Genomic DNA, 14,895 nt, shown 5'->3' on the forward strand with positions numbered 1-14,895 from the left:
TGAGAAAAAATTAATGAAAAATGACAAAAACAAATAACCTGAGTTAATACGGCTAACCTGCAAAACTTATGACATCGGTCATGAAATTAGGATAACTCCATGAAAAATAAATAAAATCAGATTATAAAGTCTTATACCCAATAAACATATTATTAGAATATGAAATTGAAAAAAAATCCTAAAAAAATATCGAGGGCTGAACTAAAAGGAAGTTTGGATTTTCACTATTTATTGCTACTGTGATATATAGGTGTTTTACAGCAAGTAGACGAAATATCTTATGAAAAAAACTAATTGATTGCTATAAACAGCCTCAAAAAAGTACACTTTGTTTTTTTTAAAAAAAATTTAGTATTATTTGGTCCTTATAGTTTTATGTTTTACATTTAAGTCCTTAGATTTTTATTTTATCACATTTCAATCCCTAAGTTATGAGAGATGAGAAAGAAAATTGCTAAAAAAAGATGAGAGATAAATATCTTGGTTTGCCACATTTCAACAAGAAAAAAGATCAATCTTTATGTTCATAGATTCGTTCCGGAGGAAGAAATTCAATGGACATGGTTTATCCCCTTAACTAGATCTAGACCGTAAGAAGTGGATAAGGGTCTTTATTGTTTTTTATTTAGTTTAATTTTGATTATTTAGAGTGATTGAAGGATGTTTTGGGATTAGAAATGAAGTTATTAAGGTTTATAGGTTTTTTTTAAGGTTTTTTTGAGTAAAAACAAGATAAAATCAGGCTGAGGTCCAAAAAGTTGAAACAAATTTTTCTGATTATCGAAGATGATAAAAAACACACCAGTGAATAAAAACATCGTCTGCCTTGATGGACAAGGCTGGACAAACAATGGCTCATTCATTTTATTGAAAAAAACAAAGTAGACTATATGGCGTCCGTCCATTAAAAAACAGACACGTGCCTAAGCTTTTTTTCTTCTCTTGGGCCATGCGTGCCTAGCTGTTTTTTCTAATGGCCATTTGCCTTTTGTTCTTTATTTTTGTTATTTTGTTTCTACAAGTAAAATTATTAAAATGTTATTTAAAAATATCCTATTATGATATAATTTTCAAATAATATTACTGTTTTTTTTTATAGTAATATTAACAATTACTATATGCATAATCATACATACGAAAGTCAAATTATTTATTCTTTTAAAAAATAATCAATTATTCTTTATTTATTGATTGAAATTTGCTTTATAGATCATGATAGATTTTTATATGAAGAATTAAGTTTCTAATAAAAAAAAGTGGTGTTCATTAACATAAAAAAAAAATGAATTTTATTTAAAAAATATTTTTTTTTCATTCTAAGTTTAATTTTTTATGAATTTTAATTATTTTAAGTTTATATTAAAAAACTCAACTGTTGATAAAGAGATCACAATGATGTCAAATAAAAATAATAATTAAGAAAACAAAATGTTGACTAAATAAATATTTATTTATTTTATTTTAGAATTATATCATTAAAACAATGAAATATTTATTTTATGAACCACAAAATCAAATAAAAATTTGGTTTTAAGAAAGATCACACAGCACCACACGAAAAGAAAAACTAGTGAAAGAAAAGTAATAATATCTACCAAGATAGGAAGAAATAATAAAAGATCATCTACGTGTCACTATGACAGAGCGAAGACAACTTCTTCTGTCGTTTTTAATCCAACGGATAACAATAAACAAGTTCCGGATAGATAAATGCCAAATCCTTCAACTTGCCATGGCCAGATCTTCCCCAAGCACCACATGTGCTTTTCTATTTTTATTTTATTTAAAGAAAACGGACGAGGAACGACTATGATTTTCGTCGACATCCTCAAGAAAGATTCTTATTTGCCATGCAGGTTTAAGGAGAAATTGCATGTAATTTTATTTATTCATGCACAACAAGTATTATTTACTAGATGATCTTGATAAAAATCGAATGGTAAACATGCTAAAATAAAAAATTATAAACACGGGATTAACAACGAGTAATAATCTTTGTTTTTGATATTTTAAAAGTGTTTTTGAAAAAAAATTAAATTTTTTTTCTTTGCTTCGAATGGAATTTTTTTTGTGTTTTTGTTTTGTTTTTGTTAAGACATATATTTATTTTGTTTTATTCATTATAGATAGAATAATATTTTTAATTTAGCTTTTTTTTGAATTTAGAGTACAACAAGAACTTCAAATCAAAGTAAAGTGATTTATAAAAATTTATCTTCCTCCTCTCTTATGTTTATATTTATCTTTGTATAATTTGAGTTGTTTAACATATTTCATGTGTTAATATTAAAAATATATTTTTAAAATAAAAAATATTATTTTAATATATTTACTGATAAAAAAATTACTTAAAAAAAAACCAATATAGCAATACTAAACCAGCTGTAAAGCCATTATTAGAAAATTGAGATGTAAAGAAGCGGGATGGATGAGAGAGGATTTGGCGGCGGGAGATGTAAAGAAGCGGGATAGACGAGAGAGGATTTCGCGGCGGGTGACGATGGGGCTGCTCCTTGGTAATGTTATTTTTTATGATGTGACAGGCTTGCTAGTGAAGGATACTTTCTTTCCAAATAAAAATGGGCACCGATGACCAGTCCGATTGAGTGACCAGCTTTTATTATTATTATTATTATTATTATTATGACCGGGTGTTAATAATTCCTTACAATTAGCAGGTACTGTAATTAACTAAGGATGAAGTACGATGTATAATGTGTCTCCATGATTTTTTTTGTAAAACGGTACCGTTGAAAAAACTTAAAATTGATTTTTTAAAATTAAGAAGATCGGAATCCTCGTAATTAATTTTGAATTAAATCCCACCTGCACTGCACTGAAAGAGGCAAAAGGATTCTCCTGAATGGTCCCCAATTAAATATAATATAATAAAATAACTAAATTGTCTGCTTTGCCAAAACTCTCAGGCGTCTCTCTTTTTGACCGGATCCACCACAAACTCCTTTTACTTTTATTGATACAAGTTGGCTGGTTAGATAACAATTTAATTACTCAATTATGGTGTAATATTTTATAATATGATAGGGATTATTTTTTAAAATATTTTCTAAAATAATATATAAAAACAATATTTGTTTTTATTTTTAAAAAATTATTTTACATCAGCCAGCCGCAAAAACAAATAGTTACTTAAATGTCACGATATTAGTCAATGGACATTTATTTGATGATAATCTTGATCAGAAAATATCGACAATCATTAATTTCAATCCTGACTTCCATTTTGCACCGAATCATAGATATACAAGGATTTCCAGAAACTATTGAAGGTAGGCTTACAATTAACAAAATTGAAGTAACAACAATGGAAGCACAAACACGTAATTAACTTGGATCGCCCTTAATCTGTTGCCTAATTATCTTTAGTAGGAGTATCAAACGGGTTGAAATGAACCACAGGAAGACATAGAAGTGGATGGGCCATGCTCATAGTCACCCCTGATGTAACTTCCATGTTAGCCCTTGCCATGTATTCAGCTCCATCAAGCTTCCAGTCAAAGCATTGAACCATGGCAGCAACAGTAGCATTAATCAAACTGAAGGCCAAGTTTACACCAGGGCACTTTCTCCTTCCCCCACCGAAGGACCAAAAATTGAGGTCTTGCCCCTTTCTTCCCATTTTGTCATCGGCCTCCTCTTTGGGGATGGCCAACAAGAATCTCTCAGGATAGAACTCGTCTGGATTATCCCATACCTCTGGATCCCTCATCACGGAATGCGAATTGACTACTGCCAGAGTTCCTTTCGGTACATCAAATCCTCCGAATTTACAATCTTCACGGCTTAATCTAGTAATTATAGAAGCTAGTGGTGTTGGGGATTCCGGCTCCCCCTTGCTCGGACCGGTGATGTTCTGATATTGCTCATTGGAGGGTAAACACACTGACACAATATTTTACGTGGTTTGGCAAATCGCCTACATCCACGAGAGAGGTCTATTTTATTAGAGATAGAGAAAGGATACAATAAATACATGGAGGAGGAGGATCACATCCACTCTACTCAACTCACTGCTCTCTGTGCTGCTCTTGCAGCTGCTGCAATGGCAGCAAGGCTGCTGCCATTGCAGCTCTCTCTTTCTCTTTTTATTCTCACGTTCTCTCTCTCAACCCTCTCTCTCATTTTGCTCTCACATAATGCCTCTATTTATAGGCATTTCATGGCAACCTTCTCAAGCACTTGTTAACTTTGGTGGGACAAGCAAGCCTTAAAGTATGCCACCAATTGTGGCATGAATGGAGCTACCACTAAGTATTCCACTAAGCATAGTGGTGGGTGGGACATTTGCCACAATAATGACAATCTCCTAACAATCACCCCCTTTGCCATTTGTATGGGCAATTGTCCTCTTGCTTCTTCAGCACAAGCTTGCATTCTGCATCTTTTCCAAGCTTCCATTCTGAGAGCGTCTTCAACACAACATTCCCATTCGAGCGTATCAACCATACTCGGTCCGGAATGATTTTTCAAGCCTTACACCAAGGCTTACAACACCCCCTCAAACAAATATTCCCAAGTGCGACAGTCATTATCTGAGTATCTTAATGTGATCACGAGCTCACCACTCTTTCAAGAGTCTACTCATCCAGGAGTTGCGCCTGCCACCTGTTCCACCCTAGGAACCACGCCTTACTTCTCCGTGAGTATCTCGCTCTTAGTCGTAAGAGTCCAGGTAGCTCTCCACCTTTAACTATGGGGGCAGCCCATTAAAGGTTGATCCATATCTATCTTCATACTCTGAGTATTACAATGTCATTACTGAGCTCACCACCTTGACAAGAGTCAACTTGTTCCCGGAACCTGCGCATGCCCTCTGCTCCTTCATAGCAGCCGCGTCTTAATGCTCCACAAGTCATCCACTTATTGTTCAAGGCAAATGTCTTCTAGCTCATTGATCTTTAGCATGGGGGCAATATCCATGAAAGTCAATCTTGCATTTGTCTTCATACTCATCATAGCCACTTCATTTGACTATACACCTGTCCACTCATATCTAGCCATCACATTGGCTCTGGGGCGTTCTGAACTGGGCTCCTTTCATGGCCCTCACACCTTCTCTCTAAGGTGTCTTCGCCCGTTGTCATAAGGCGGTATGATTTTGGGCTCGTATCACGGCCCTCACACCTTCTCTAAGTGTCTTCGCCTTTCATAGGCGGTCGCATCCTCCTTCAGCTGAGATGCTTCAAAGTGGCTCTAAAATTCTCTACCACCATGTGGACTATGGGAGATCACTGCCACTGATTACATAGAAAATGAAAGTTGCAGTATACTCCTCGCAATCCTCCACCTCGATTTCTATGTTTGGAGCTTCTACGCCTTTCTGTTTGATAGCTCCACCTACACCAGCTCTCTTTGGTGTCTTCGCCTTTCATCATAGGCGGTCACCTTTAATCATAGGCGGTCGCCTTTAATCATAGGCGTTTGCACCCCCTCAATTAGGTGCCTCTGCAACAGCTCTCTTTCCATCCTTGCATGCATTGGAAAGGTCTTCGCCTGTTGACTTTATCAAGAGCACAAGAGACTTCCTATTGTACAACCTCTAACAGTCTCTGCTCTAAGCTTCATCTGGGAACTCTTTCTCCTTACACCTGTTGTCTCATTACAGTACCTCATTGGATCCTATGGGTACTCCTGCACAATCTTCGTGTGCCATCGTGCAATTTCTGTTCTCCAGATTCTCCTTATTCCTTGCTTATGTTTGACAGCAGCTCATCCTGTCATAACACCTGTCCAAGTCAAAATAGGGTGTCAATCTTTATCCCCTTGCTGTATTTCTCTTCCATTATCAGGGTCTTCATCAATTCTCCCCTCGAGAAATCACAGTCACCAAATCTAACTTCATTGGAGAAATCACCACTCCATCAGATCCATGAACATACGGAACCCAACTGTTCCCTTATGCCGTCATCCTGCTAGTCTTCAACCGTTTCATTACAAACTGCTATATATACGAAAATAGTACCGTATGGATAATCCTTCCACTAAGCAAGTTCCCAGGAAAGATTGGAGGGGTCACACTAGTCCCGCTTAAAACCCAATCTCCTAGCCAGAACTTCTTAGGCCATATCTATCCATCGTACTGTCTTTCCGTATATACAACCATTTGCTAGCTTTGTTGCGGCTTTCCTTTACAAGTGATCTGGAATACACTGGTTTAATACATGATTTCTCAACATCTGGCGAGACTACCAGTTCTTAGATTCGTCAAGATTGGTCTTCATCAATTTTCACTCTCCACCTCAATTTGTCCACATAACCGGGTGTCCAGAGTGTCCCAATTTTGCCTTCCCTCAAGGCAGTTAAAATTCTCCCCACTTAGCAGTTCAGCACATGTAATTGGGTAAAGATGTGCACCTTCTTCTTCTTCATCTCTATCGACCACCATGATGACCTTCAGATGCCTCTTAATCGGGCAATCTCTTTTGTTAATTAACCACCACCACTTTCGGTCTCAAATTTCAATGATCGGACCATACCATTGCATCCGGAATGATCAAATTAGTTGGAAACAAGTCTGAAATTGTCCAAATCGCATTTCAGACGGCTAAGGTTTGATCAAAACAATTCTGGTCTGATGAGCGGTCCAGATTCAATCTCAGATCCGGTTGCACGTAGGATCAGCTACACTAGATCCTATACCTCGGCTCGCCGCTCGACTCCATTCGACTCGGCTCAACTCAGCTCGGCTCGAGGCTGATGACGTGGCAGGCAGGTCCCACTATGATGACGTGGCATATGACTGGACGCTGACATGTCATGCCAACTGGGCATGCTAACGTCACGCTTACGTCATGATGACGTCATACTCATCCGGGTTTGGCACGTGGGTCGGGTCAACTAGTATTCGGGTCGGGTCAACCCATCCGGGTGAGGAAGACGCGTGTGACGCGTGGCGCGCGTCTGTGCGCGTGGCCAGCATCCTCGCCAGCGCGTGACGGCGCGTGAGGACTATTCCGACGTCCGATTTTGACGCCGTTTTCACTAGTGGCTTCGTCTCTTCCTCCTCTACACAGTGGTATGGTCAAAAAACAATGTTGACAACTTTCATTTTTGAGCAAAAATCAAACACTACTTTAAACCAAATGCTCTGATACCAATTGTTGGGATTCCGGCTCCCCCTTGCTCGGACCGGTGATGTTCTGATATTGCTCATTGGAGGGTAAGCACACTGACACAATATTTTACGTGGTTCGGCAAATCGCCTACATCCACGAGAGAGGTCTATTTTATTAGAGATAGAGAAAGGATACAATAAATACATGGAGGATGAGGATCACATCCACTCTACTCAACTCACTGCTCTCTATGCTGCTCTTGCAGCTGCTGCAATGGCAGCAAGGCTGCTGCCATTGCAGCTCTCTCTTTCTCTCTTTATTCTCACGTTCTCTCTCTCAACCCTCTCTCTCATTTTGCTCTCACATAATGCCTCTATTTATAGGCATTTCATGGCAACCTTCTCCAGCACTTGTCAACTTTGGTGGGACAAGCAAGCCTTAAAGTATGCCACCAATTGTGGCATGAATGAAGCTACCACTAAGAATTCCACTAAGCATAGTGGTGGGTGGGACATTTGCCACAATAATGGCAATCTCTTAACAGGTGGGTGTAGTCTAAGTGTTTCTTTCACAACAGCTTGCAAATAATGGAGACTTGGGATGTCTGAATCTTCCACTAGTCTATTTCTTCCAACAAGAGAGTCTATCTCCTCTCTAAGCTTCTTGAACACTTGAGGATGATTGATCATCTCTGCCATTAACCATTGCATCGAATGTGCTGTGGTACTAGTGCCTCCAAAGAAGAGATCCTGCACAAGGAAGAAAAAAGTTTTTGAGACAGAATTATTCACTTTAGTTCTATTGAAGATAGAAAGACAAAGAGGAAAATTATATGGTACCAGAAAGAAAGATTTCATTTGAGTCCTGCTTATCTTAACCTCTGCATCTTTGTCGTGATGTGCTTCCAAGACAATATCCATCAAATCTTTATTTTCTATCTCACCGCCATCTCTTCTTGCCCTCTCTTCATGCTCTTCCATGATCCTCTCCAACAACTCATCAAACCTTCTTGGTACATCCAAGAGCTGCTCCCCGAAAAAGAAAACACCTACTTTTCTTAAAGGGCCTAAAAGATTTGCTAAAGTCATCTTAGCTACTAGCTGAAAGGATTCTCGCACCAGCCCCACACACTTTTCAACATCATTATCTTGTCCTGAACACCTCGCACTCATCACCATCCTGTACGTAATATTGTTTGTTAGTGTCATTATCTCTTTGCTCAAATCTACGACCTCCTTTTTTTTAGCTTTCTCGAACGCTTTTCTCAAAAAGCGAACAAGTTCTTCTCTTCTAACGCCCCGCGACCTTTCTAGCTGTCGCGCTCCAAGCAATTCTGTTAGACAAAGTTTCTTCATGAATCTCCAGTAATCTCCATACGGGGCATGACGAAAACTTGAGGTTCCAAATAGTATACTATCCTCGAAAGGAGATTTTGGTTTGTATGCAAAATTGAGATCGTGTGTCTTGAAGATTTCGTTGGCCATTGAAGCGGATGAGACAAGAAGGACAGGGAAGGAGCCAAGACGAAGATAGAGAAGAGGACCATATTTGGAGCAGAGGTTGTGCAATGTGCAAGCATTTATATGCTGCTGGACTTAGGTAATGAAGGTGACCGATGAGAGGAAGTGCCGGAGGACTTGGAGGGAGGCAAAGATGGGTACTGTGCTTTGTTAGTCTCCTTAAGATGTATTGGAGAATAAAGGTTGAGGTGAGCACAAGGAGGAAGGTAATGAAGTAGTATTCGACATCAGTCATGGCAGCCATTGTTAGAACCTTGTGGTGTGTATGTATCCCTTTGCAAATTATTGCCCTTATAGTAACTACGATAGCAAACAATTAAATATCTGTGGTGATTATTTTACTTTTCTTTTGAAAAATATGGAGTCAGTACAGTAAGTCAACTAAAGAAAAAAAACATATTCAAGCTTACAGGAAAACAGATTTAGAAACAAAGACAAACTAACAGATACACAAAGAAATCTATGCATAAAAGAATCAGCTATAGTCTGCAAATGACAAGTCTCAGGAAACTTAGAATTGAACAAGGCTTCCTTCGAGATTGTGGTATTATGTAACCTACACTGAACAGCTTGGACAGTACTGTTCTTCAGTGTTAAATCTATAGTGAAAACTCCAACATTATGCACCCCCCTATTGTTTCTCTCCTTCCATATATAGTATGTATAGGCACAACGGGAGATTCTCATCAACACAGCAACAAAAAGAAAAGAAAAGAAAACAATTCTTCTGAAGCATTTGCTTAGCCCAATAGAACTCGTAAACCAATAGCCTACTTGCTTGTCCACTTTGCATAAAACCAGTAATTCCCGTCAATTGGATTTCGGATATAAAGTTTCCAAAATCTAGACAAAAAAGTGGTTTAAGTTTGCGGACTGCTCAAGCAGCAAATGGTTGAAGTTTATCACATGAAGACATAAAAGTGGACGAGCATTCTCACAGTGGTCATGCCTGGTATGTTACCTTCTCCCCATCCACTCCAAAAACCTTCCCATCAAAGATGCAATTGTTTCTTCATTAAACTGAAGGCCATGTTTGAACCGGTACATATTCTCCTTCCCCAGCCAAATGGAACGAAATTAAAATATCTCTTCTTTTTAGTTCCCCTTCGGTTATCCTTTTCATTCAGGGAAACCAAGAACCTCTCTGGACATTAATATTTAGGAGTTTAAATGTTAAGGAAGAAGAATGTACAATTTTACATTCAATTGATCATCTGTTGTGGATGAAAACGATAGATAAAACGCCATCGATATTGCTAGTAAGATATGCAGTTATATACTGATCTGCCATCCATGTTCGCATCGTTTCTGGTTGGACTTGGGGCTTTTACACTCTGGTAATGTGCTTCTACCTCCTCCTGTTTTATTGTTTGCTACCTTCTTTATCTTCCTCTGGGCTCTTGCTATTGTTCTGGCTTTTGTGTGATTTTCAGCCCAGGTTCCCAGGCATTTTCTTTCAGTAGACATTAGGCTTGACATGATAGAATTGGTTGACTTAACGGTTTCTTGATGTTTATAATATTAGATGATATCTGAAAGTAGGACTCAAATCATTGCCTAATAAGCTATGTTTGTTTTGATTTATGATTAGAAAGCTAACTAACAAAGACAGCAAATGCCTACATCAGAAATCATGACATTCATGTAGTTGATTATTTAAAGTGAACCACAGGAAGACACGCAAGTGGATTGGCCATGTGCATAGTCATGCCTGATTTTTCTTGCATCATTGCATGTTAAACTTTGCTCCATCTTCATCTGTACCAATCTTCCAAACAAGCATTGAACCATAGCTGCAACTGTAGTATTCATCAAAATGAAGGCCAATTTTGCACCAGGACACCTTCTTCTTCCTCCGCCAAACAGAACAAAACCAAAATTTTGCCCCTTCTTAGTTTCCATTTCGTTACCTTGTTCCACAGGGCAAACCAGGAATCTCTGTGGGCAAAACTCATCAGGATTATCCCAAGCCTCCGGATCCCTCGGTATGGAATACAAATTGATTAGTACTGCAGTCTCTTCAGGTAAACCGAATTCTCCAATTTTACAACCATCGCCGCGCAGCCTACGCGTTATGGGTATTGGAGGGTGTAGACGTAGCCCTCCCTTCACCGCTGCTTGCAAATAATGTAGGCTAGGGATGTCTGTAGTATTCATCAGAAACACCATAAAATAGTTAAGTAAAATATGTTGTACTGCAAATTTCAAAGCTGATTGTTTGGCATTCAACACATTCTTTCGCAGCTACAAGTCTCTGAGTTACATTTAACAATGGAAGAAGTCATGGTGGCTTAATTTGCCGGAAGTGATTGGAAAAGATTAGCAAAGAATTAAGCTTGACTAATCCCAATTGCTAAATCACTAACTAGGCCAGCTCAAAGAAAATAATTTTTTTAGCAGCATTGTTTTGCAAATGTTGAGAAATCATGCCAACGGGAGCGACTATGAAAAAAGCCGGGATTCCATTGATAAGATTTGAGCTGGAAAATTTTATCGTGTGCAGGGAAATAAAATAGCTCGTGATACCCTTTTAGATATTTTACCGTGACGACTTTGCAAAAAAAAGAAACAGATGGACACCATAAAATTACTCGAAAATGGATACAGTTGGCAAATTCAAAACTCGTGACTGCAAACGCATTAGGCTCAATTTTCGGACAACATGATAACAAATCATAATAAGAACACGGTTCAAACTAACAAAGAAATCATTAATTAATTAACCTCTCAATTATTTAATATAAAACCAATATTTCTGGTCATATATATATATGTATACAAGTTATTTGAAGAGGTTAAGCAATTAAACCTAATACATTATTAACACAAAGAAAATGCAAAACATTACAAGAACATGCAGCAACATGGAAGCAGGATCCCTTGCAACAGACACAGAACCTGAATTCCCTCCAGCATGACCAGAACCCCCCAGTACTGGCCCACCACCACCTGCAGCTCCACCAGGAACGGTACTGGTACCGCCGCCTCCAACGTTGCGTGTCCCAGGGCTACTTCCTTTTGCTGGGGTACCCCCACCTCTTGCAGGACCACCACCTTTACCTCCACCACCACCTCTACCTCCACCTCCACCACCTCCGCCTCCTCTTCCACCACCGCCTCCGCCTCCACCTGCGGCTGCTATTGATGTTACCAGTAGGGTAATGATCGTGACAACTATGAGTATCTTGGTCACTTTATTGAGCTTCATCTTCACTTTTACACCAAAGAAAATATTGAAAGAAAATTCGTAATTTAAATCTGGAGATTTTATTTTATTTATTTGATTTGATGAACAACGAGAAGAATAGGCCTATATATAGCTGAAAGAGAGAGGAGAAATAATCAAGAAGCCGCGTAGAGAAAGGTGACCATGCCAGGAAATCATAGGAAGGCGAGTTTCTGCAAAACTTCACCTTCGAGAATTTTGCATTGGTAGCGCGGTTGAAAATTGAATTCACGTTTCTAAAAAAATTTTAAAAAATTATTTTAAATTATTTTTTTATTTTTTAAATTATTTTAATATACTAATATCAAAAATAATTTTTAAAAATAAAAAATTATTATTTATATATATTTTTAAATAAAAAAAATTTAAACACAACTATTAATACAGCACCATCTTTGAAATTTCAATCATAATCAAGATTGTGAAATTTCTTTTAAATGATTACAGCGTACTATATTCGTATGACCTTTCAATTCCTTCAGCTTGACATGTAATAAAAATCAAACATTTTATATTTGACTTTATTTTATTTTACTTTTTCAGGGTTAACTTGAAAACTCCAATTAATTTATATATTAACTAGGATTAAGTCTGGTTTTTTGAATAATTTTAAAAACATACTCCACATCGATATTATATGTTCAAAAGATTTAATAAATTTTTAGAGATACTAATTAAGAGATTTGAACTTAAAAAATAAATTAAAGAAGTAAGCATATTTTTTTTCATTTGGAGGACAATCAGGTGAAGTTGATTTGACTTTATTAATCTCTCACATATGACAACAAAAATCTCCTTCAAAAACAATGGGCAGGATACTTTGACCCTTGACTTTTAATAATAAAATTTATCGCCAGGTCATCTAAAGGAACTATGGACCTTTATTGGGCCCGCCCTAGAGATGGATCCGTGGGGCAAATATAATTTATCACTAAGTTCACCCTACATGTTTTGAGGCTGGAAAGCCCATGGAGTTTGTCGTTTGTGGAAGTAATTTGTCGGCTGGTTAAATTGGCCCATAAAAATCAGGGTTTTTAGGTTCAAAAATCCAATTCATGATCTTTCGATGATTTGAAGTGATCGAAGAGAGCAACCATGGATGATAGACGACATGCTGTCTATTTAATTAAAAAAAAAAAAACAATCAAAGGACGATGCATCGTCGCCCACTCATCTGAAAAAACAAGGAAACTAAGCGCCTGACCTTGGCTTCTAGACCCGCCAATCCCTAGCCTTTTAAATTGTTTTTTGTCTTTCTTAATTCTTTGAATTAATATCCTTGCTCTCATTTTTAAAATTGTCTAGTTTAGCTATTTTAAAAATGATATAGATATTTTTTTTTATGGTTTACATGATTTCATAGTATCTTTAATAGATTATTTTCAATTATCTTTATTTTATTTTCCTCTTATATTTGACCCTGTTTGTTATAGCGTTTTAAAAACGCTTTTGAAAAAATTAATCAGTGAAAATTATTTTAATGTATTTCCGAGTGAAAACACTTTAAAAAACAACCACAATCACACTCCCAAACAAGCTAGAATAGATATGTTGCACATGCATTTAAAAAACAAGGATCATATAACAACCATATGCATTTAAAAAAAACAAAAATCATATGACAACCATAATAAATCTCTAAGTTAAATTAAAAAATGCATATAATAAAAATAATATCCATAGTAAAATATTTGTATTTATATTTATCTTTCATTTCATGTGGGAAAATTAACTTTTTATTTTAGCTACCAACAAAGGTTAAATTTTTTTTTCCACTTACCCATGAATATATATTTTTTCACCCGTCTTATTAAAAAAAGGAATCATCTTTCTATATATATCATTTAACAATTTTCATGTTATGAAAAAACACATATATAATAACGTCACCTTCTTCTTTTTTTTTTCATGTGCAGAATTAACTTGGAATCCTATCAATAGTGAAAGAACAGTACATTCTATATATCACCTTTTCAGACCATGGATTTAAATGTGAAGATTTGGGGTGTGTTTTGGAGTACATTAATGGTAATTTTTTATTTAAAAATATATTAAAATAATAATATAAAAATATAAAAAAATATTTTTTTAAAACATAGTTTACATCACGTTTCTTAGCACACTGATAAAATATAATTCACCGCACGGTGGCGTGCCCATCATGGGAGTAAACACAAACCTCGAGAGACGGGACCTGAAAGGATTTGAAAAAGGGAGAATACCCAACAGAGAGCTACTGGAACTGTAGCCACAAGAGAGAAGGAGTGAAAATCTAGCCCCCAAGGCCGAAGTTGCGAGTGGAATTGCCCATAATAATTTACACTCTACAGAAACATTTTTTTTTTCTCTTTAAATATTACACAATCAAGCATGTACAATAATCAATTTGTTTACAGAAATCAAGGAATTTCAATTAATCATGTCCATCCAAAACCACAACGAAAGGCCAGTGACCTTTTACCCGATGGCCCCTTCCGGTCGCCGATAGGGCAAGGAGGATTCAACGCCTATACATGCACAAACAAGACACCTTGGAAAAAGGGCAATGACATCGTATCAGCAAACAACTCCATAATAGTAATTCTAAGAAAGGTTTATTTTTGTATTTTAAAAATATTTTTATATTTTTATTTATTTTAAATTAATTTATTTTAATATTTTTAAATTGTCTTAATATGTTGATGTTAAAAATAATTTTTTAAAATAAAAAAATATTATTTTAATATATTTTTAAACAAAAAATACTTTAAAAAATAACTATCAACAAGTAAATTCAATGAAAATACTAACTTTTAACAATTTATTGACTGATTTTCATTTCCGAAAAAGAAAGAAACTATTTCATTCCTTCAAAGCAAGTACAAGTCCTTAACAATATCTCTAACTCTTGTTTAATGTTTTTATTTTATTACAGTCAAGAACAACTAAAACTCAAACACTGTTTAGAGGTATAATATATCAATATACTCCAAAATGTTTGTTTTTTCTTCCAGGATACATGCTAAAAGAAATAATGGAGGTAATTTGATACCATCTCCTGTTTTTTGTGTTTTTTAAAACTATTTATTTTTAA

At 36.3% G+C, this 14,895-nt stretch overlaps 2 protein-coding genes across 12 annotated transcripts in view; both read right to left on the reverse strand.

The window, feature by feature from the left end:
* The window catches only part of LOC7475043 (cytochrome P450 705A5), a 97,388-nt gene that overhangs the window by 5,744 nt on the left and 76,749 nt on the right, over positions 1 to 14,895 (reverse strand). The window lies entirely within an intron of this gene.
* Positions 3,147 to 8,840, reverse strand: LOC18102051 (cytochrome P450 705A12-like). The gene is given in 4 exon segments (XM_052455689.1): positions 3,147 to 3,828; positions 7,621 to 7,825; positions 7,916 to 8,647; positions 8,649 to 8,840. Coding segments are annotated over 4 exon segments (1,584 nt in total). The 3' UTR covers positions 3,147 to 3,373.

This window comes from Populus trichocarpa, chromosome 9 (genome assembly GCF_000002775.5).
Source record: "Populus trichocarpa isolate Nisqually-1 chromosome 9, P.trichocarpa_v4.1, whole genome shotgun sequence".
NCBI classification, from domain to species: Eukaryota; Viridiplantae; Streptophyta; class Magnoliopsida; order Malpighiales; family Salicaceae; genus Populus; species Populus trichocarpa.